At 43.9% G+C, this 23,315-nt stretch overlaps 1 protein-coding gene across 21 annotated transcripts in view; it reads left to right on the top strand.

The window, feature by feature from the left end:
* The window catches only part of LOC124044041 (mitogen-activated protein kinase kinase kinase kinase 4-like), a 96,965-nt gene that overhangs the window by 47,344 nt on the left and 26,306 nt on the right, over nt 1–23,315 (top strand). For 12 of the 21 annotated variants that reach the window (XR_006840422.1, XM_046363382.1, XM_046363377.1 and 9 more), the window contains exons 3-15: nt 2,365–2,421; nt 11,640–11,765; nt 13,550–13,660; nt 13,747–13,837; nt 14,004–14,134; nt 14,449–14,503; nt 14,744–14,822; nt 14,973–15,148; nt 15,248–15,320; nt 15,440–15,650; nt 16,942–17,103; nt 17,206–17,307; nt 18,298–18,510. Coding sequence is in view for 20 of the 21 variants with exons in the window: in XM_046363382.1 (XP_046219338.1) it covers nt 2,365–2,421; nt 11,640–11,765; nt 13,550–13,660; nt 13,747–13,837; nt 14,004–14,134; nt 14,449–14,503; nt 14,744–14,822; nt 14,973–15,148; nt 15,248–15,320; nt 15,440–15,650; nt 16,942–17,103; nt 17,206–17,307; nt 18,298–18,510 (1,587 nt within the window). In the remaining variant the exon portion in view is untranslated. The remainder of the gene's footprint in view (nt 1–2,364; nt 2,422–11,639; nt 11,766–13,549; nt 13,661–13,746; nt 13,838–14,003; nt 14,135–14,448; nt 14,504–14,743; nt 14,823–14,972; nt 15,149–15,247; nt 15,321–15,439; nt 15,651–16,941; nt 17,104–17,205; nt 17,308–18,297; nt 18,511–23,315) is intronic. The other 9 variants (XM_046363392.1, XM_046363389.1, XM_046363391.1 and 6 more) reach the window with 3 other exon arrangements.

Here is a 23,315-nt window from a genome sequence, read left to right as displayed (position 1 = left end):
ACAGTTGTGTTCTGTGGGTGTCACCGAGTAGACTGATACCCCATTTCGTTGCTTCACATTTCAACCTTGTTTAACATTATCTCATCTAAATATGGCATGAGTCCACCAATTGTAACCTTCTGCATCACTTTCAAGGAGGTACTTTTTATTTTGAAGGCAAACCGCAAATTCCACTATTGTGCCTAATCCTTATTGTGGCTAGCTTCACAACACATAACCTGGTCAGGTCGAGCCTCACTAGCCAGATGAAGCTTGCTGGCTGCTATTTATTTTCATGAACTGAAGTTCAATTTCAATAGGCGAACAAGTGTCTACCTTGCTAATACTTACTCACAAGGATTCCTAAATCATTGCTAAGAATAGTGAAAATGACTGCAGTTTCTACTGTTTTCAGGCTGGTTGTATTGGTGCTTTAGGTACCAAGCTAAAGCTAGCTAGCTACCCCAGAAGTTGCGGTCAAACAAATAATGCTTTATTACCAACATTCGTGGCCGATGTTTGCTTGTTTGCAGACTTTTTTGTTCAGCTTTGACAGTTCTACTGTTCATCTGAACAACATCTTGGTAACGTTAGTGTGTACCGGTGCTCGACCAGTCGCGAAAGCCAACATCACCCACGACAGAGAATGGTTGATTGTCAAGGGCAATGAATTCCATTATCTTGGCGTTAATGGATTTCGCCTTTGAGTTGTCTCGATTAAATTTTCTTAATCTTTCAAATTACTGCTCGACTTGTTGACTGCTCGATCCACACAGCAGACATTGTGGGCTAGTTTAGGAATGCTGTGTTGCAAGTGCAGTGCAACATTTTACGTGGCGTCATTACGTCATGTACCTACATTATATAGGTATGCACATCAGTTTTGACATTGGTTTTGCACATCAGCGTTAAACTAGACTTCTGGCCGATACCAATGTTGGCATTTTTAGCTAATATCGTCCGATTCCGATATGTTCACCGATATATTGTGCATCCCTAACTGTGATGGTTTCATCAAGGTAATAACATTGCTGTTAGATGACCATTCTGCATTATTGTTGAAATACCATTTCAAGGCATGAACATCATATGAATAGTATAGGAATTATAAACCTGCAATTTAGTTTTATCTAGGTACCGCTATGTAACTGTGATGGGACTTTTCCTGTTATGCTTACAGGCTGCTCTTGTGTTGTACCTATGTGTGTTTGTGTGTAAATGTGGACTGGTGAGACATTCTTTAATCCCCACAGTCATTAGACAGATCACCAGATTAGATTACCCCCTCTCCCAGACAGAATCCCTCAGGACCACAGCTGCCCTACGCCCTGCCTGGCATTAAACAGGCAAATAGGCATTCCAGTTCTGCTTGATTGGGGTGTGTGAGGGTTTGTGAGTGTGCAGTTCATTTATGGGGCCTTGCTGAGATTTCTGGTCTGGTGTATCCCTGGGCAGCCAAGGGTGGAGTGTTAAAGTCTGTCTGGTAGCTGGCAGTGTCCTCTTGGGGTGCTGTGCGGTCCTGTGTTGCTGCTGCCTGGTTGAGTTCCCTGCCCTCAGTGGGGTGTCTTTGTCAGTGCCTGAGTCATTTTAAATACACATTTCAACTCAGGCAGGGTTGCCAAGTGCTGAGGATAGGGACACACACACACTAGACCTGTCACTCCTCTCCTTCTTTCCTTCAGCCTTCTCTCATCCCTATCGTTAAAAACGTGGTAGGACACGTTGTCATGGTGACTGTTCCATGAAGGGCACTGAAAAGACTAAGCAGACTGGCGCTGGGAAACAGACCCCCAAACTCAGCACTGACATATGCCCATACAACTGTCATGACTCTGGGATTCTCTGTCTTTTCATTCTCCATCTCTCTCTCTTATATCTAGCTTACTGTATTCTGTTCAGCATTTGATTCTGATTTGCAAGCAGATTTTTTATTGAGGTTGTGAACCCATGTCTTTCTTTGCTCTAGTCATCCTTCTTGTCTGCTTGTGCTCCCAGTCAGTCCAGCAAAGCCCTGTGACCCCCTCATTAACCCCCTCCCTTACTATTCCACTACTTCCTCTGTTAACAGAAAATATGATGTAATTGAAGATTGCAATGGTTAGAATGATTTACATTCTGGAGGTAACTAAAGACTAGCATGGGGTCGTAATGATGGACAGGGCTGTTACTTACGTACCTGATATCTGCCGTTATAGTTTCCATGATTGTCATGTGAAGTGTCCAGTCATGGTTAGGAACGAAGCGCTCAAGCTCTTTCTGACTGAAACTATGTCACTTGGATACGTTGCATATCAGGGCTGAAATGTTGTTCACTCATCTCACTCTCTGTCTCTCTCCCGGTCTCTCTCTCTGTCTTTGTGTCTCTTTCTCTGTCTGTCTCTGCAGGGCCGACATGTCAAGACAGGACAACTGGCGGCCATCAAGGTCATGGATGTCACAGAGGTAAGCCTTCGCTCGATTGGGAGAGTTTTGTGTGTGATATAACAGAGCGCTGGTTAGACTGACAGTTTCACTTGGCAGTCTCCACACCTTTACTTGGTAGTCCTTTGTCTCCCACATATTCACTTCCATTCATTAGGAGTTCCATGTTGGTTCCCAGTGCTCATATGCTACTACTTCCTGAATAATCCAGTGATTTATGACATCACTGTCTAATCCTTCCTTGGACTTATTCTAGACTTTATATTCCCTCCAATAGGCTCCCCAGAGGAACATTTCCTTTTTAAGAACCAGATGGATGTAATTTTACTCATGTCAGACCTGGTTTCAAGAAGCTGGGATCACAGAATAGTACTTGACTCACGGTTCCAGCTATGTTTGATCATTGTTTGATACTCTATAGCCACCCACATTATAGCCCATGTAGATTTGTGACATACCCCAAGTCATTTTTTATTGCATCTGAGGCCCTAGATATGTTTTAAATATAACCAAAACACAAATAGATGGATAGTAGTAGTTGCCAAGATTAACCTCTTGCCCTCTCTCCTTTCCTCAATTCCCCTAGTCAATATTTTCCCTCCTAAAATAGCTATAATATCAGGCTTATATGAATGTAGGGCTTCAACCTCCGTAGTATTTTTCCTCTTCATGCTACAAAGCTGAGTTTGTGTTTGGAGCTGGATGGAGTGAATCGCTAGCTTTTCATGTGGTGCTGACTGGTAAGACACTTCAGGAGATTGGTCACTTCTGCTAGCAAGACAGAGGTCTGGAGTTCGTGCCAGGTATGGACTGAATCGGGAGGAAGTTGTACTTGATAAGCAAGCAGCGTGACATCCTTTAGATCTGTGTGTGTGTGTGTGTGTGTGTGTGTGTGTGTGTGTGTGTGTGTGTGTGTGTGTGTGTGTGTGTGTGTGTGTGTGTGTGTGTGTGTGTGTGTGTGTGTGTGTGTGTGTGTGTGTGTGTGTGTGTGTGTGTGTGTGAGATCCTTTTGAAAAGCCACAGGCAACAGAAAGAACCATTCGCATTGGTGAAAAAAAGCCCTTCCTCTGCTACCAATATGGGTCTTGCTACAAACTAGGGTACCTGTGAGGATTTCCTACACTTGACAACTTTTTACAGCTGTTGATAAGTCATTGATAATAATCAGCAATTTTTTCCCATGTCATTACATTAAGATAAGGGGGGGGAGTCATAGCTATATTCAATACATTTCACGAGTTGATTTAAAACCTATGTTTAACCTGTTTATTATGGTTGGTGTCTGGATTTGTTCAACAATCGTGTGACAAATATGAATTTTCTGTCCTTGCATGAATGGCAGTGTAAGTTGTCATTATATCGTATACTAAGCATTAATCAGTTAAATTAGACATTTAAACTTAAATCCTGTAAGAATCTTGGATCTAGCTGTTGGACAGTTTTTTTGTATAGAGATCTCAGAAATGCTGTCTAACTCCGTAACATTTCGTGTCTTATGTTACGGGGTGAAAACTGTTTTCATGGGCACACAAATCCAAAATGATGTTTGCGGTTGAAAAATCGCATGCTTCAAACCGAAAGAGTTCACCTTACCTTGCATAATACTTGTTGGATGCGCATTTGGTGTCCAACTGATTTAGTTACGTTGTAATGTTTTCACATATGGTCATCTGATCCAGGAAGGAATTTTCCGAATGACACTTGAACTTGAATTTGGAGCTCAGAAAGTACTGGAATAGGCCTACCTTGAACATTTGACATTTCCTCATTTTGGTGCTTGAAAAGTCCTCCTGCTCCCTTTATAATTATCCGTGATTACATTTTGTGTCAGTTGTTGTGAGAGATGTGGCCACTTCCGGTCGTTTCCTGCTGCTTCAAGCGTGTTGCAGTTCTCTGTTTCGGTTAAATCATGTGCGTTCATTATGAGGATGACATCTGCTTGCCTCAACTTGGCTTTACCATTCAAATCCTTTCATTAAAAAAAAAACCTGGTTTTTGGACACTTTCTCAATATAAAAACAACAATGGTGAGATTCAAATAGTGAGATTAATGCTACCATTATTCATGGGTTTATTATGTGTACCTGCGTCGGCAACTGGGCTACAGAAAAATCGCCATGCATACATCCAATCTATTTAGTCAGGCAATGTCCATATTGTTCTCACACATTTTTTAAATGTAATACTTTGAATATCAATGCATTGGCAAAGCCTAATAAATGCATGATTCTTAAAGTGGTAATTTTTAAAAAATTGCATGCTTTTGGGGGAAGGTGGGGGATTCAATATTAGGCCATATGTAAATCATACAGCTGTATAACATTGAGGTCAGTGAAAATAACAATTAAGTGCATGAAAAAGTCCCTGAAAGTCCTAGAATTTGACTTGCCAATGTCTATATGAACCCTGCTTAAATAATGTATAGTCCTAGGTCTATGTTGTTGTATAGGTGGAGTTATGGGACAATTTCCTCTAAGTACACATGTGGAACTGCATAAAAATCTTTTTACATTTTTGTTTCAAACCATTTTGAAATGTTTATCCCAATGTCACATATTGGCCCCATTATTTATAGAAAGACCCATATATGTGACCAGTGACCCATGACCCCAACATATAGTGCCCCCTAGTGTACAAAACAAGTAAAAATAACCCTTGACAGACAACGTACAATACCAGTCAAAGGTTTGGACATACCTACTCATTCCTGGCCTTTTCTTTATTTTTACTATTTTCGACATATAGAATAATAGTGAAGACATCAACACGATGAAATAACCCATATGGAATCATGTAGTAACCAAAAAAGTGTTAAACAAATCAAAATATATTTTATATTTGAGATTCTTCAAAGTAGCCATCCTTTGCCTTGATGGCAGCTTTGCACACTCTTGGCATTCTCTCAACCAGTTTCATGAGGTAGTCACCTGGAATGCATTTCAATGAACAGGTGTGCCTTGTTAAAAGTTAATTTGGGGAATTTCTTTACTTCTTAATGTGTTTGAGCCAATCAGTTGTGTTGTGACAAGGTAGGGGTGGTATACAGAAGATAGATAAAAGACCAAGTCCATATTATGGCAAGAACAGTTCAAATAAGCTAAGCGAAATGACAGTCCATCAATAGTTTAAGATATAAAGGTCAGTCAATATGGAAAATGTCAAGAAACTTTTAAGTTTCTTCAAGTGCAGTCGCAAAAAACATTAAGCGCTATGATGAAACCTGGTCTCATGAGGATCGCCACAGGAAAGGAAGACCCAGATGAACCTCTGCTATTTAGGATAACTTCATTAGAGTTAACTGCACCTCCGATTGCAGCCCAAATAAATGCTTCACAGAGTTCAAGTAACAGACACATTGCAACATCAACTGTTCATGGTCAAATTGCTGCAAAGAAACCAATACTAAAGGACACCAATAATAAGAAGACACCTGCTTGGAACAAGAAACACGAGCAATGTACATTAGACCAGTGGAAATATGTCCTCTGAGTCCAAATCTGAGATTTTTGGTTCCAACCGCCGCGTCTTTGTGAGACGCAGAGTAGGTGAACAGATGATCTCCATGTGTGGTTCCCACCGTGAAGCATGGAGGAGGAGGTGTGATGGTGTGAAGGTGCTTTGCTGGTGACACTGTCTGTGATTTATTTAGAATTCAAGTCACACTTAACCAGCATGGCTACCACAGCATTCCGCAGCGATATGCTTTCCCATCTGGTTTGCGCTTAGTCCCACTATCATTTGTTTTTCCACAGGACAACAACACTAAACACACCTCCAGGATGTGTAAGAGCTAGTTGACCAAGGAGAATGATGAGAGTTCTGCATCAGATGACCTGGCCTCCACAATCACCCGACCTCAACCCAATTGGGATGGTTTTGGATGAGTTGGACCGCAGAGGGAAGGAAAAACAGCCAACAAGTGCTCATGATATGTGGGAACTCCTTTATGACTGTTAGAAAAGCATTCCTCATGAAGCTGGTTAAGAGAATGCAAAGAGAGTGCAAGCTGTCATCAAGGCAAAGGTTGGCTACTTTGAAGAATATAAAATATATTTTGATGGGCCTCTCGGGTGGCGCAGTGGTCTAGGGTACTGCATCGCAGTGCTAGCTGTGCCACCAGAGACTCTGGGTTTGCGCCCAGGCTCTCTCGCAGCCGGCCGCGACCGGGAGTTTGTGGGGCGACGCACAATTGGCATAGCGTCTTCCGGGTTAGGGAGAAAAATTTATATCTATATTTTGATTAATTTAACACTTTTTTGGTTACTACATGATATGTGTTATTTCATAGTTTTGATGTCTTTACTATTATTATTCTACAATGTGGAAAATAGTCAAACAATAAAGTATGAGTAGGTGTGTCCAAACTTTTGACTGGCACTTTGTACACAACACATAAAATGGCACATAAACGGGCCAAAAACAGTGAGAGTGAAGGTGCTGTCAAGAATCTGAGCTCAATACAGTAATACACACTGGATGTGACTCAGCAGTTTCTTACCCTCCGTGTTGAAGAAGAACTGGTGTGTCATTGCTATTTGCGTTACACACTCCTCTTATCTTGGCATACTGCATGTAAGAAGTTTGTGTGTGTATTTGCGTGCGTGTATACTAAGTGTGAACAGAAAGACAGACTCAGACTATTGTCACTAGGCAAATGTTACAGACAGTATTTGCCTACATGACAAAGCATATTCTTACCCTGTTACTGATTGAGAAAAAAACATCCAAGCACCATCCTTTGATTTCTCTTGTCAATAACGCAAAATAAAAAAAAACGATTAGGACAGGGAGAAGAATGGATGGAGTGAGTAGGAGGACGGAGAATGAGAGATGGATTCTGTTTGCCAGACTGTCTGAGTATTGGCGTGTGGCTTGTACTTATACAGTCCTACTGGTGGTCTACACTTATTACAGATCTTTCACATATCAACTCTTTTCTGTGAAGGGGTCATTTTCTCACTGTTCAGCTGTTTTGTAAAATAAACACTTCAGTTGGGGTTTGGGCGTTTGCCAAGAGAGGGAATTAGTTGGGTTGTGGTAGCATGTTTATTTTTGAAAATCTTGATCTTCTATCGTTGTCCTGCAGGGGGATAGGCTAGTCTAGTGGATTTACAGGATCCAGTACATATGATATGCGTCATCCAGGAACTCCTGGTCAGCAGAAAACATCTGTTTGTAGAGCATGGAAACAGTGACCCAGATTTTTCACTTGAAAATGTATTCCTAAAAAACAAACAAACAAACCATGCACCTCTTTGTAAAAAGGCAACTTTTAACAATTTCCACGTTTACAGGAAGAACTGTGCAGATACAATGTTTGGTAACAGAATAAAACGGAGCGACATTTTACTGCATCTGCAGAGTTTTTCCAGTAAATATGTATTTTTTTATTTACTTTGTAAATTGTTCAAAGTAGTGATTGTGCATATAGTTGTATGGCTTGTTAAACTTGAAATAAATGTTTTTTTGTTTGGCATTCATTTTTCCGTTACAGTGGAATTGCCCAGTACTATTTAACTGTGTATACAATGGTATAGTACTACTTGAAGAAGCAGAGAGCCAGGTAGCATCATTGATGTATGTGTAGTGATGGTGCACACCAGTTATAGGGTCTATGCCTAAGATGAGAACATATCATTTTATTGTAAACCCAGTTCTTCTGCCCGAGCTCCCTACCATGTATGTGTGTTCTGTGTGTTCCTGTGAATGTAACATATTACAGTAGAGCTACAGACAGCTCCCTACCATGTATGTGTGTTCTGTGTGTTCCTGTGAATGTAACATATTACAGTAGAGCTACAGACAGCTCCCTATCATGTATGTGTGTTCTGTGTGTTCCTGTGAATGTAACATATTACAGTAGAGCTACAGACAGCTCCCTACCATGTATGTGTGTTCTGTGTGTTCCTGTGAATGTAACATATTACAGTAGAGCTACAGACAGCTCCCTACCATGTATGTGTGTTCCGTGTGTTCCTGTGAATGTAACATATTACAGTAGAGCTACAGACAGCTCCCTATCATGTATGTGTGTTCTGTGTGTTCCTGTGAATGTAACATATTACAGTAGAGCTACAGACAGCTCCCTACCATGTATGTGTGTTCCGTGTGTTCCTGTGAATATAACATATTACAGTAGAGCTACAGACAGCTCCCTACCATGTATGTGTGTTCTGTGTGTTCCTGTGAATATAACATATTACAGTAGAGCTACAGACAGCTCCCTACCTATGTGTGTTCCTGTGTTCCATGTATGTGTGTTCCATGTATGTGTGTTCCTGTGAATATAACATATTACAGTAGAGCTACAGACAGCTCCCTACCATGTATGTGTGTTCCGTGTGTTCCTGTGAATATAACATATTACAGTAGAGCTACAGACAGCTCCCTACCATGTATGTGTGTTCCCTGTGTTCCTGTGAATATAACATATTACAGTAGAGCTACAGACAGCTCCCTACCATGTATGTGTGTTCCGTGTGTTCCTGTGAATATAACATATTACAGTAGAGCTACAGACAGCTCCCTACCATGTATGTGTGTTCCGTGTGTTCCTGTGAATATAACATATTACAGTATAGCTACAGACAGCTCCCTACCATGTATGTGTGTTCCCTGTGTTCCTGTGAATATAACATATTACAGTATAGCTACAGACAGCTCCAGTATAGTTTTAGCTTCACTCTACTCTACAGGCTCATTTCAGCATATGTGCTCTGACCCAGATACCACTTCCTGTCCTACATACAGCATAGAGGGAGGGAGGGAGGGAGAAATAGAGAAGAGTGGAAGAGAGAGAAGGGGAAGAGTTTGTTTTTCTTTCCTCCTCTCAGAAGGTTCATTTGAAGTGCAGTGGGATTATGGGAGGGTTTTAAGTCGCTCAGCCACTCATCTCTCATCACCTCTCCTGCCTGCTGTCTCCTTTCTCTCTCTCTTGCTCTCCCCTTTTCTATTGCTCGCTTTCCCGCCCTCTTTCTTGCTCCTCCTCTCTCTGTCTTGCTCTCTTCCCATCACTACCCATCTCTCTTCTCTCCCTTCCTTTTGCTCTTTCTCTCCCTATCACTCGTCTCCCTGCCTCTTTGACTGTATAACTACTAATCACATTAGGTGTACTAGAGCACAGGACTGTAGTATCTAGAGTCCTGCTCCTCAAGCTAACCTAGCAGAGAGGCTGCTTTTGGAGGCTAATTCACTGGGATTCAATAGGAGTTAGAAGTTATTAGCAAAAGCTCATTCCTCTCTCCCTCTTGTTGGCTATCTCTTCTTTCTCTCTTTCGTGCACTGTCTCTCTCAACTCATCTCTTCTCTCTGTCTTGGCTCACTCTCTTAGCTGAATATCTTTATTGTAGAAAGTGAGATAATGATGGTGGGAGGTATTAAAAAGGGTGACCCATCCCTCTTATTCTTTCCACTGTGTGTGATACTATCTGTAAGATGGCCACCCTTGTTAACACCTCCCACCATAATCTGCCTCCACTTCCTACACATGATTTAGAGTTGTGAAAATGGCATCCGGACTATGAGAGAACTGGGGGATAGAAGATGTGGTGATGAAAATATGAGGTTATGGAAAGTGCAGACTGAGAAAAGAATGGCACTGAAATGCATAGCGGATGTTTCACATGCTCCTGACCAATTCTGCTATTTTGTGAGCTCAACTTTTTTTGTACATAATGTCTCCTCCTACATTTCCTATGACCTAAACCTGGCCCTGATCCGGAAGAGAAAGAGACAGCGATATAGAGGCCGATGCGCGTGCACCCTAATGAAGCTACGGCGGAAAGTAAATAATCTGCCTCTACCCTCTGTTCTATTGGCGAATGTACACCAATCACTGGAGAACAAACTGGATGAGCTCCGTTTGAAACTATCCTATCAACGGGACCTGAGAAACTGTAATATCCTATGTTTCTCAGAAACTAGGTTGAACAAGGACACGGATCATATTCTAGCTGGTTTTTCTATGCATCGGCAGGACAGAGCGGCAGCGCCGGTTAAGCTCAGTGGATGTGTGTCTTATTGATAACATCAGCTGGTGCGCAATCTCTAACATTAAGGAAGTCTCAAGGTTTTGCTCACCTGAGTTAGAATACCTTATGATAAGCTATGGACCATATTATTTACCGAGATCATCTATGTTTTCCACAGCCGTCTATTTACCGCCACAAACCGATGCTGGCACCAAGACCACACTCAACAAGCTGTATAAGCAACAACAACAAGAATGCTCATCCAGAGGCGGCACTCCTAGTGGCCGGCGATTTTAATGCAGGAAAACTTAAATCTACCAGAAATGTCAGCTAAGCAAGTGGAGGCTACAAAAATCTAGACCACCTACCTTTACCCCACACACATAGACGCCTACAAAGCTCGCCCTCCATTTTTCAAATCTGACCGTAACGACCTCTGTCCTCCCTCATTCCTGCTTACAAGCAAAAACTCTAACAGGAAGTACCAGTGACGCGCTCAATACAGAAGTGGTCCAGTGAAGTCGATGCCAAGGTACAGGACTAGAATATGATCAGGGAGTACCACATAAGTCACCGGCTTCATTAATAAGACGATGAGTAAAAAAAAAAAAATGACAGGTCATCCCAGCAACAGGAAGACCACATGTTGAGGGAGCGTTATACAAAGTGACGCTAAATCAATGCTTTACCAGCCAGAATGGTTGATGAGTGAATCATACACTGTGTGTGTGTGCGCCTGTGTGACAATATTGGTTTATTTGGCTCCATGATCATTTACGATATAGAACGTGCCATTTTCACTTCCATGCTCGTCAACATTCTCGTTGTGACTGAAAGTCAATAAATGGTGGTATTTACCAGGCTCAATTTGGTTGAATAAATAGCAGTCTGTTTCTGTTATTGTTGTCGTGATTACAACAAACGTCCCCTCTGGAAATGCCATGAGGGGTAAACAACCTATGGAGTGTCAGTTCATCGACCATCATACACAAAACAAAGAGCTCGTTAGGGTGTGTGTGTGGTTGGTTGGTTCGTCACCGGGGGCTCTCAGATGAGACTGTTATCAGTTCACATGTCTCTAGGATGTGTTCCCTGGCCAGGACAAATAGAACAATGAATATTTGTTTTGTTTGTTATGATTCGCTCCATTACTTCATAAAATTACCCCCCTCTCCAGGGCAATGGGAATTTATTAGCTCTATTAATGGTCTTTCTCTCTCTCGCTCTCTCTTTTTCTCTCTCTCTCCCCCTCTCTGTGTGTGAGTCTAGGATGAAGAAGAGGAGATTAAACTGGAGATTAATATGCTGAAGAAGTACTCCCACCACAGAAACATAGCCACCTATTACGGAGCCTTCATCAAGAAGAGCCCACCAGGACATGACGACCAGCTATGGGTGAGTGTGTATTTACCTAGTCTATCCCTCAGTCCCAAATACATCTACCTAAAACTCAAGCCTGAACTACTTGGACACCTCCAGCAAAAGGCCTTCATAACGGTGTCATAGGATGACATTGCTAGTTCGGTTCAATAGGAGGTACCATCCTCACTCTACCTACCTCACCATCCATAGTCCTCCTCACTACAACCATCTATGAATGAGTGGCTATAGATATATCCCCTTCAAACCACCCTTCCCTCCACCTCCAACGAGATGCAACAAACACTCAAACTGGACAGTTTTATCTCTATCTCATTCAAAGACTCAAACATGGACTAACTGACAGTTGTCTGCTTCGCATGATGTATTGTTGTATCTGCCTTCTTGCCCTTTGTGCTGTTGTCTGTGCCCAATAATGTTTCTGCCATGTTTTGTGTTGCTACCATGTTGTGTTGTCATGTGTTTCTGCCTTGCTATGTTGTCGTCTTAGGTCTCGGTCTCTCTGTATGTAATGTTGCGGTGTCCCTCTTGTCGTGACGTGTGTTTTGTCCTATATATATTTTTTTATCCCCGTCCCCGCAGAAGGCCTTTTGGTAGGCCGTCATTGTAAATAAGAATTTGTTCTTAACTGACTTGCCTCGTTAATAAATCAAGGTTCAATTTAAGAAATGAACAGTCTTCCCTAAAGGCTGGGTGGTTTGAACTCCCCTTTCCTCTCCTCCTTTCTCTCTGGGTCAACAATATCTCTCCCCTCCCTCCCTCCCTCCTTCCCCGGTCAGTCCCTGTGTGTTTGCCTGCTAGTGTTACCTTTAATGGCCCCTTTCAGACTCTGGGCTTTTTATCTCTCAGAGATAGAGGAGCTGCGGAGAACGAACGACCAGCAAGATAGGGGAAGGAGGAGGGATGGAGCGAGAGAGAGGGATTTAACTATAGGTTTGTCCAGGACAGGGTTACTCTCAGTTATTGCCATCCATCTCTGCTTTACTTAGAAAGAGAGGGAGGAAAAGGGAGTGAGGGGTTCTCTCGCTAGACTCAAGTACCATGCAGTGGTGTAAATGACTTAAGTAAAAATTCTTTAAAGTAGTTAAGTAGGTTTATTTGCAACAATTTTTTAAAACTTTACTATTTATATTTTTGACAATTTTTACTTCACTACATTCTTTTAAAAAATTATATACTTTTCCTTCATACATTTTCCCTGACACCCAAAAGTACTCATTACATTTTGAATGCTTATCAGCACAGGAAAATTGTTCAATTCACACACTTATCAAGAGAGCATCGCTGGTCACCCCTACTGCCTCTGATCTCGGACTCACTAAATACACATGCTTTGTTTGTAAATGATGTTTGAGTGATGCAGTGTAACCTGGCTATCTGCAAATAACAAAAACAAGAGAATTGTGCCGCCTGGTTTGCTTAATATAAGGAATGGTAAAATATTCATACTTTTACTTTTGATACTTAAGTATATTTAAGACCAAATACCTTTAGACTTTTACTCAAGTAGTATTTTACTGGGTGACTTTCACTTTTACTTGAGTCATTTTCTATTAAGGTATCTTTACTTTTACTCAAGTATGACAATTGAGTACTTTTTCCACCACTGGTACTACGACTGTTGTTTTCACAGCTGCGTCTCTAACCTTTTACATCTACACTGTTATGGCTGCATTGTGTGTGTGTGTGTGTGTGTGTGTGTGTGTGTGTGTGTGTGTGTGTGTGTGTGTGTGTGTGTGTGTGTGCGCGACACGCATATGTGTACATGACTAACTCGCTCTCTCTCTATTGGTCTCTAGCTGGTGATGGAGTTCTGTGGTGCAGGCTCTATCACAGACCTGGTGAAAAACACCAAGGGCAACACACTGAAGGAGGACTGGATCGCCTACATCTCCCGTGAGATCCTCAGGGTGAGTCTACTTTTACTTCCTACATGTTCCCCTTGCTGTTGCATGCTTGTATCTGTGGTCTCATGATGGTCTGTGTTTCTCCACAGGGGTTGGCTCACCTGCACGCCCACCATGTGATCCACCGTGACATCAAGGGCCAGAACGTGCTGCTGACTGAGAACGCTGAGGTCAAACTGGGTGAGTTCACTGGTTTCAACTGGTTTGAGATGACTTGATGCAAGAGGCTAGAATGGTTTAAACTGGTTCAAATGAGTCTGATTCAAACTGAGGCTGGTTTGAAACATGATACATGGGACGGAACTAGTTTGAACTGGTTCTGACTGGTCTTCTCCCCCTCCTCCAGTGGATTTTGGTGTGAGCGCCCAGCTGGACCGGACAGTGGGCCGGAGGAACACCTTCATCGGGACACCCTATTGGATGGCGCCGGAGGTCATTGCCTGCGACGAGAACCCAGACGCCACCTACGACTACAGAGTAAGATGTACTCAACAACACCATGCCACTATCTGCTAATGGCTGTCAGTGTCCAGTTGTATGTAAAGTTAGTTGATTGATAGCTGCTTGCGTTTGTGCCATTGTATGTGGCTGTGTAGGCTGATGAGACAGTACAGACAGTACAGTAGCAGGTTGGGGTAGATGTTGTCATGACCAGAGAGGGTGGTAATTACCATCCTATATAGATGCATGCACGTATATATTCATATATACACACACACACGCACACACCCACACCCACACACACAATGGTAGCTGTGTCCATATCTCTCATAGTGTGTTTTCTCCTGCAGAGTGACTTGTGGTCCACTGGAATCACAGCTATAGAGATGGCTGAGGGAGCTCCTCGTAAGTACAGCCACTCTATTACCACACATAGGGCGGCGCACAATTGGCCCAGCGTCGTCCAGGGGGGGAGTGTTTGGCCGGGTTAGGCAGTCATTGAAAATAAGAATTTGTTCTTAACTGGCTTGCCTAGTTAAATGAAAAATCCCCCCCAAACATTACTATTGGACTTCTACAGTACTATTTTTTCCAGCGAGCTAACCTGGTTGAAATTGTTGGTGTTTGTTTTGTCTTGTCTTCCAGCACTGTGCGATATGCATCCAATGAGAGCGCTCTTCCTCATCCCCAGAAACCCTCCTCCTCGACTCAAGTCAAAGAAATGGTATGTAACTAATCTATGCCCTTATGATTTCAGACATTTAAACCTCCATTTTACAAAAAATGATACTGGTGAAACTTTTTCATAGCTCATCTGACATTGCCTGGTAGATAGGCTCATAAAAGTAACAAATGGCTTCTCTCCGCTCCTCAGGTCTAAGAAGTTTTGCAGCTTCATTGAAGGCTCCCTGGTGAAGAACTATACCCAGCGCCCCCCCACCGACCAGCTGCTGAAACACCCCTTCATCAGGGACCAGCCCAACGAGAGGCAGGTCCGCATCCAGCTCAAAGACCACATCGACCGCACCAAGAAGAAGAGAGGGGAGAAGGGTGAGTCTTAGACATACTAATACACACACACTACTAGTCTTCTCTAAGACATCTCCAGAAGACATTTGAAACATTCTCACCCTTTCCTCTCTTCTCTAGATGATACAGAGTATGAGTACAGTGGGAGTGAAGAAGAAGAGGAGGAAGCTCAGGAGCAAGAGGGGGAGCCCAGGTAACTAACCCACATGGATCAATCCAAAAAACTAGCCAACATACTAATAGCAAATGCGTTAGCTAACATGTATTTTCAGTCCATAGCGCTCCATATTAACATATCTATTTGTCCCGTAGCTCTATAGTGAACCAGCCAGGGGAATCAACCCTGCGTAGGGACTTCATCCGTCTGCAGCAGGAGAACAAGGAGCGCTCGGAGGCCCTGCGCAGACAGCAGCTCTTGCAGGAGCAGCAGCTCCGGGAGCAGGAGGAGTACAAGCGCCAACTACTGGCAGAGAGGCAGAAACGCATCGAGCAGCAGAAAGAGCAAAGGAGGAGGCTGGAGGAGGTATGAGAGAGAGCGAGTGTGTCTGTGTGTGTCTAAGTTTGTGTATGTGTGTGTTCTTCCACCCTGTTTATGTAGCGACCCTGGGTTTATAAGCGCGGAAATCGACCCTGCCGCACGAGCATGCTTTTGCGGCACAGTCGATAGCGCGCCGGACCTCGGGTTCCAAGGTCGAGGGTTCGAGACCTGCTCCCCGCTGTTTCATTACATTCAATGGTGTGTGTGTGTGTGTGTGTGTGTTTGTTCCTTTTACTTTGCAGGCTGCACCCATAAATTGTTCATGTATGCATAACATGTTTGTGACCATGCTAGAACAGTCAACACACTCCCCACAGACGTTTCCCTCCTCTGGGTTGTGTTTTCAGTAGTGATTAGTGTGTTTGTGTACAGCCTCTGGGTTGTGTTCCCTAATTGGCCTTTATCTCTTCCAGAGCTCTGTCTCTATCTTAGCCTCTCTGGGAGACCCGGGCCAGAGAGACGGGCCAGAGAGACGGGCCAGAGAGACTTTAGAACATGCTGGAGGGAGAAAGCTTCTGCTTGTCTGTTGTTTTAGTCTGTAGAAATCAGCACAGACCTATGCCCTAAATGCAGTAGTCCCCATCATATTACCATGTCTAATGTCTCAGCTTGGAACCTCTTTAAAAGACACACAACCTGTAAAATGGAGTCAGAAAATATATCCTTCCGTGTTCAGTAGGTCAAAATCACAAATTTCCCCATACAGTTTCACAAACAACTTGACAGCCTCAAGGTTTCTTATGATTAATGAGCAAATACATTTCTGAATTATACTGTAGGTTCAGGGAATCCTCTTGGGCGAGTTGACTAAGGGGCATGAGAATGTGTGCTCCTGTTTTAGATATCCCCATCTGCAAGTTGAAAGGTTAAAAATGGAGACATGCTACTTCATGATGCAGCCAGGGACCACCATAGTGTACTTAATAAAACTAGGGGCCACACACACAGTGTCCTGCAGGTCTTATTCTACTGGCGTAGAGCTACTTACTGTACTTATAGAGATTATTTAATAAATCAATGCTAATGAGCCAATTTTTAAGAGACTTTGATATGGTGATGATAAGCCTACAGGTAAAACTTGGCACCTCCATAGCGTAGTTAACCAACTGTGAACCCTGGGAAGCAAGACCAGCACAACAAGAAATGGCTAGCTTATCTCATAATGGCCAGATATGGTGACCATAAACAAGACCGCTAACTAGCTCCGTGTGTTAACTGATAGTGATGTCAGTGCTCCTGATACCTGCTCTCTGTCGCCCCCTGTGGCTGTCCATAGCAACAGCGTCGCGAGCGGGAGATGAGGAGACAGCAGGAGCGTGAGCAGCGGCGCCGCGAGCAGGATGACAAGAGGCGTATGGAGGAGGTTGAACGCCGGCGTAAAGAGGAGGAGGAGCGCAGGAGGGCAGAGGAGGAGAAGAGGAGGGCTGACCGCGAGCAGGTAGGAGAACTCTCCACTGACAACACTCTCCTTCATAGTACATGTAGTCTTCCCTGACACTTGATGACCTGTGTGTCTGTGTGTGTGTGTTTTTATTGTCAGGAGTACATCCGTCGCCAGTTGGAGGAGGAGCAGAGGCACCTGGAGATCCTGCAGCAGCAGCTGCTCCACGAACAGGCCATGCAGCTGGTGAGACCAAACTCTGTAAGCCTATCTATCTACTTCTATCCATCTAGATATCTTCCATTATCCATCTGTTCTTCTAGCCTTCTAAGTCATTGGATTGTAATTTATGGGTTTCGCTCTGTAGTAGGGTGTTGGAGAATGGCTAGCAAGTTTTAGATTTATTGAAGTCCCACTACTCTAACTGTCTCAAGGAAATCTGGTTAGAGTATGTCACAGTATGGCAGATCTGAAGGGAGCTAACTATTGAGCTTGGAGGTTATGAATTCTCTGGGTTGTGGAAGTCAGTGTTTATTACAGTTCTTAAGTGATGATGTCGCCAGGATGTGTCCTATCTACAGGAAGAGAGGGGTTTCATTGTTTCTTTCCCAATGTTCCTAATTCTGCTGAGACGGTGTGTTAGCGGATCTGCGTGGCAACGTGTTTATGTTGTTGAAGGCCTATGTTCCTCCAGGGGTTTGAGAAGAGGACATTAGATAATGTGAGGATATGATCACTCACATCCTTCCACACCACCATTGTGTGTCATTGATTCTGTTACACGGTCTTACTGTCCCCCACCATGTCTTCTTACTATAATAATAATAATATATGCCATTTAGCAGACGCTTTTATCCAAAGCGACTTACAGTCATGTGTGCATACATTCTACGTATGGGTGGTCCCGGGGATCGAACCCACTACCCTGACGTTACAAGCGCCATGCTCTACCAACTGAGCTACAGAAGGACCACTCTTACTCATCATAAACTTTTAGCTCAGTCATTTTTCCTTTACATCTTAAACCAATTTTCGGGCTATACTGGAATAGTCAATATTCTCAAAGCATTCAAATTCTTAGAATAATTGGGCCCCGGTGAAAATACAAAACCCATTAATCAGTTTCCTGGTTACATGGATACAGCTTCTTCCATTAAGACACCAGCCCTCATTCTACAGAACTCCTTAAAATAGAACAGCACACACCATGGCAAGTTTAGATGATGCACCACCACACCTCCCTGCACTCAGGAGCACAAGTGGAAGGAGCTGGAGGAGCAGCGTATGGCCCAGAAGCTCCAACAGCAGGATCAGTCCTACCTACTGCTTCTCCAACAGCAGCCCAAATCCCTGTCGCCAGCCACCAACAGGCCTCAGTCCCCACAGCAACTGTTGATTCAAGAGAAGACCAAGTCCCCACAGCAACTGACTTCTGACCCCAAAGGCCCCGCCACAATCGGAGAGGTGAAACCCAGCTCCGTTGCCATGACACTGCTGCTGAATGCTACCATTGCTTGTGCTGCTGCTGTCATAACCAGCTTTAAGAATAATATCTACTGGTAGGGTGTGCACCTCTGTGGGGTGTGTGGCTTGATTGCTGGTGTGAGGGCTTTCACTTTATTGGTCATATTACTATTCTTGCTCAGGATGAGACAACGCTCAACAGTTCCCTGTGTGTATCAAGAATGTTCTACCACCCAAAGGACATCCAGCCAACTTGACACAACTGTGGGAAGCATTGGACTCAACATGGGCCAGCATCGCTGTGAAACGCTTTTGAGTCCATGCCCTGACGAATTGAGGCTGTTCTGAGGGTAAAATGTGTGTGGGGGGGGGGGGGGGGGGTTGTAAGCAACTCAATATTAGGAAGGTAATTCTTAATGTTTTGTACACTCAGTGTAGAAACTACAGATACAGCCCTGTCTAAACTACTGACCCATATTCTTTCTACATTCAAATGGCAGTCTATTAGCATTTCACCATTCCCCAATCTGTCCAATCAAATATTCAGTGAAGAGTACTGTTTGGGATTTACATTAGCAGACACTCTTAGCGAGTTACAGTTAGTGCATTCATCTTAAGATATGTGGGACAACCACATCACACACATCACAATCACTTTATTCAGGAAAAATACATACTCTATCAGCTAAGTCAGCGCTAGTAAGGGGGGTGTTTGATGGCACAAGTGGGGAGCCCAGTCGACAGCGAGTTGCAGTAGTCCAGACAGGAGATAAGGAGTGCCTGGTTAAGGACCTGTGCCTCTTCCTGTGTGAGGTAGGGTCGTACTCTACGGATGTTCAAGAATATGAACCTGCAGGAGCGAGCATTGATGTTTGCAGAGAACGACAGGGTGTTGTCCAGGGTCATGCCAAGGTTCTTTGCACTCTGGGAGGGGGACACCGTGGAGTTGTCAACTGTGATGGAGAGGACTTGGAGTGTGGAAGCTTTCCCCGGGTGGAAGAGCAGCTTCATCTTGTTGCGCTTGAGGTGGTGGGCCGACATCCAAGCTGAGATATCTGCCAGACACGCAGATATGCATGCCGCCACCTGGGTGTCAGAAGAGGGAAGGAGACAAGAAGTTGAGTGTCTTCTGTATAGCAATGATAAGAGCGACCATGTGAGGATATGACGGAGCCAAGTGACTTAGTGTATAGAGAAAAGTGGAGAGGACCTAGAACTGAGCCTTGGGGGACACCAGTTGTGAGACTGTGGCACAGACACAGATCCTCTCGACGTCACTTGGTAGGAGCGGCCTGCCAGGTAGGATGCAATCCAAGAGTGTGCAGAGCCTGAGACCTCCCAGCCCTGAGAGGGTGGAGAGGAGGATCTGATGGTTCACCGTTTTGAAGGCAGCGGATAAATCTAGGAGGATGAGAACAGAGGAGACGGAGTCAGCGTTGGCAGTGCAGAGAGCCTCCGTGACACGGAGAAGAGACGTTTCTATTGAGTCAGCTGTCTTGAAGCCTGACTGGTTAGGGTCAAGATAATCATTCTGAGAGAGCTAGTGAGAGATTTGGCCAGAGACAGCACGCTCAAGTGTGTTGAAAATAAAGGGATACCAGTCTGTAGTTTGACGTCAGAGAGGACGAGTGTTGGTTTCTTGGGGGGAGTGACTCTGGCCATTTTGAAGTCAGAGGGGATGCAGCCAGTGGTCAGGGATAAATTTGAGGAATGGGAGAAGGTCTCCAAAGATGGTCTGGAAAAGGGAGGAGGGGATGGGGTTGAGAGGGAAGCTTGTCGGACTGCCGGACCTAACTAGTTGCAGGATTTCATCTGAAGAGAGAGGGGGAGAAAGAGGTCAAGGCGAAGGGTACTTCTGTGTGAGTTGGACCATTGGACACAATAGGCTGAGTGAATGAGGAGCGGATGTCATCAACATTATTTTCAAAGAGGTTGACAAAGTCATTGGCACAGAGGGAGAGGGAGGGTGTGGAGAATTGAGGAATTACAATGTGTAAAATAATTTTCTAAAGCTTTTACATTTAGAGTTATAGAAAGTGGCTTTAGCAGTGGATACAGAGGAAGAGAAAGTACAGAGGGAGTGAAAGGATGATAGGTCCTCCGGAAGTTTAGTTTCCCTCCATTTAAGCTCAGTTGCCCACAGCCCTGTTCTGTAAGCTCGCAATGAGACACGGAGCAGGAGGGAAGGGCCGAGCCAGCTGGGAGTCATAGGATGCAGGGGACAGCGTGAGTCATAGGATGCGTAAAGGGAGGAGAGGAGGGTTGAAGAGGCAGTATCAGGGGACAGGAGGAGAGAAGGATTTAGCTAAAGGGAGAGAGGACAGAAGAGGAGAGAGTAGTGAGAGAGAGCAAAGATTGTGATAGCGCAATGACCATCTGGGTAGGGGCTGTTGCTAGGGTTGGAGAAGAGGGAGAAACAAAGAAAAGAGAATCCCCACTTAGGAGAAATGAATAGCCCTGTGCCACCTCCACGATGACCAGATGCTCTTGGACTATGAGAGAAAACATAGTCAGATGAAGAGAGAGTAGCTGGAGTAACAGTGTTCTCTGGGGTGATCCATTTCTCCGTCAGGGCCAGAAAGTCAAGGAACTGAATGGCAGCATAGTTCCAAATGCTGCCAGAGACCAGGAATTTTGTGGTTTTGTGCCCATGGTACACTAAATTAGAAGGGTTGCAGCCAGGGGTGGGGAGCGTCTGTAAAACCTACATGGAGAGGAGCAAACAGGTATAGAAAACAAGTACATAGATGTTAAAACTACAAAAGACTATGCAGAACAACTCGGCAGAACCATCCTTGTTTTTTCGTCGACGCTCTTAATTTTGCAACGAGCTGCCGCTGATAGCTCCCGCTGAAAAAACGGGAGCCTGAAGTACTAACACTTGCTAATTTCCTTGTAGAGGTAAAGAGCACACCTCCCGGTACCTATTGCCGGTACCAAATTGGATGCAGTCTATCACAGTGCCATCCGTTTTGTCACCAAAGCCCCATATACTACCCACCACTGCGACCTATACGCTCTCGTTGGCTGGCCCTCGCTTCATACTCGTCGCCAAACCCACTGGCTCCAGGTCATCTACAAGTCTCTGCTAGGTAAAGCACAGCCTTATCTCAGCTCACTAGTCACCATAGCAGCACCCACTCGTTGCACGTGCTCCAGCAGGTATCTCTCACTGGTCACCCCCAAAGCCAATTCCTCCTTTGGCCACCTTTCCTTCCAGTTCTCTGCTGCCAATGACTGGAACGAACTGCAATAATCACTGAAGCTGGAGACTCATATCTCCCTCAATAGCTTTAAGCACTAGCTGTGAGAGCAGCTCACAGATCACTGCACCTGTACATAGCCCATCTGTGAACAGCCCATCCAACTACCTCATCCCCATACTGTATTTATTTATTTATCTTGCTCCTTTGCACCCCAGTATCTCTACTTGCACATTCATCTTCTGCACATCTACCATTCCCGTGTTTAATTGCTATATTGTAACTACTTTGCCACCATGGCCTTTGCCACCATGGCCTTAACTCTCATATCTTACCTCATTTGCACTCACTGTATATAGACTTTTTGTTTTCTTTTTTTCAACTGTATTATTGACTGTATATTTTGTTTATTCCATGTGTAACTCTGTGTTGTTGTATGTGTTGAACTGCTATGCTTTATCTTGGCCAGATCGCAGTTGCAAATGAGAGCTTGTTCTCAACTAGCCTACCTGGTTAAATAAAGTGAAATAAAACAAGTTTAAAAATGGCTAATTGCCTAGGAGAGGAGAAACCACTCCCCCTCCAATACAGCCACTGATTACAATGGCAACAGTCACATATTGCCCTGCTACTTAATCCTGGTTAATGTGTTAACAATCATCTGCAAGTTAATATCAGTCAGCAGTTCTCACACCAAGGAGGCTTCTGTAAAGACAGGCAGCACTTAAAGTAGATGGCCCTAGATAGCAAAAAGACGGTACTAGACAACAACCGATTTAAGACAAAAATGATGCTTATCACTCATGGAGATATCAGGAGTCCTCTGACTATAGAATGAAGCACAGTTGCTAAATGGAGACAGACGCCTGTTGTCAGATAGAGATGCAGCATCTTGGACATTTTTTAAATGATTATGAACATAAAACTTGAAGCTGTGCTTTCAGTCAATGCCTGCTTTGCAACTACTAAAACCTCTTATGATGTTTTAGGTTTTGAATCCATTTCCAGAATGATCTCATGGTCTCTATTCATCATTCAATTAAACCTTTGTAGATAGATATTTTTTTTTTTTGGGGGGGGGGCAATATACTATATATCAAATGTGAAGGTTTCTGTCCACATCCATCCGTACTTATTTCTCTACCTCAAACTTCTTAACATTTTACACACATAATGCCATTATTCAGTCATCATTCCCCACCGCCCCAGAGGTTTGTAAAACAATGCCGTTAACATGATTGCCATGTTTTCCTAACAGACATAAAGATTACATAAGTATTATTTCCCCTCATTGAAGCCCTTTCGAGGGTATAGTAACATGGACCACTCTGTTCCGGGGGGGGGTCACCTCAGCAGTTCTAATAAATGCTGCTGTTGTCGCTATCCTAGAGCTAATGACCCAGTCTGATATAGAGGCAGCTCATTAGGCCTTGCTCTGCTGTGTATCCCTGGTTCTACCCTCTACTGGTCTGACCTGCTGCTTACATTATCACCTGCAGGGAAAGAGTCAGGAGGACAGGGGTCTGGAGTCTGGCTTTTGTCAGCTGAATGGTTGAAACTAACCTGTCCCTCCTGTCCTCAGGTGCAATACTAAACAGGTGT

The sequence above is a fragment of the Oncorhynchus gorbuscha genome, linkage group LG09, assembly GCF_021184085.1.
Source record: "Oncorhynchus gorbuscha isolate QuinsamMale2020 ecotype Even-year linkage group LG09, OgorEven_v1.0, whole genome shotgun sequence".
Lineage (NCBI taxonomy): Eukaryota > Metazoa > Chordata > Actinopteri > Salmoniformes > Salmonidae > Oncorhynchus > Oncorhynchus gorbuscha.
This window is presented reverse-complemented; position numbering and strand designations above follow the sequence as displayed.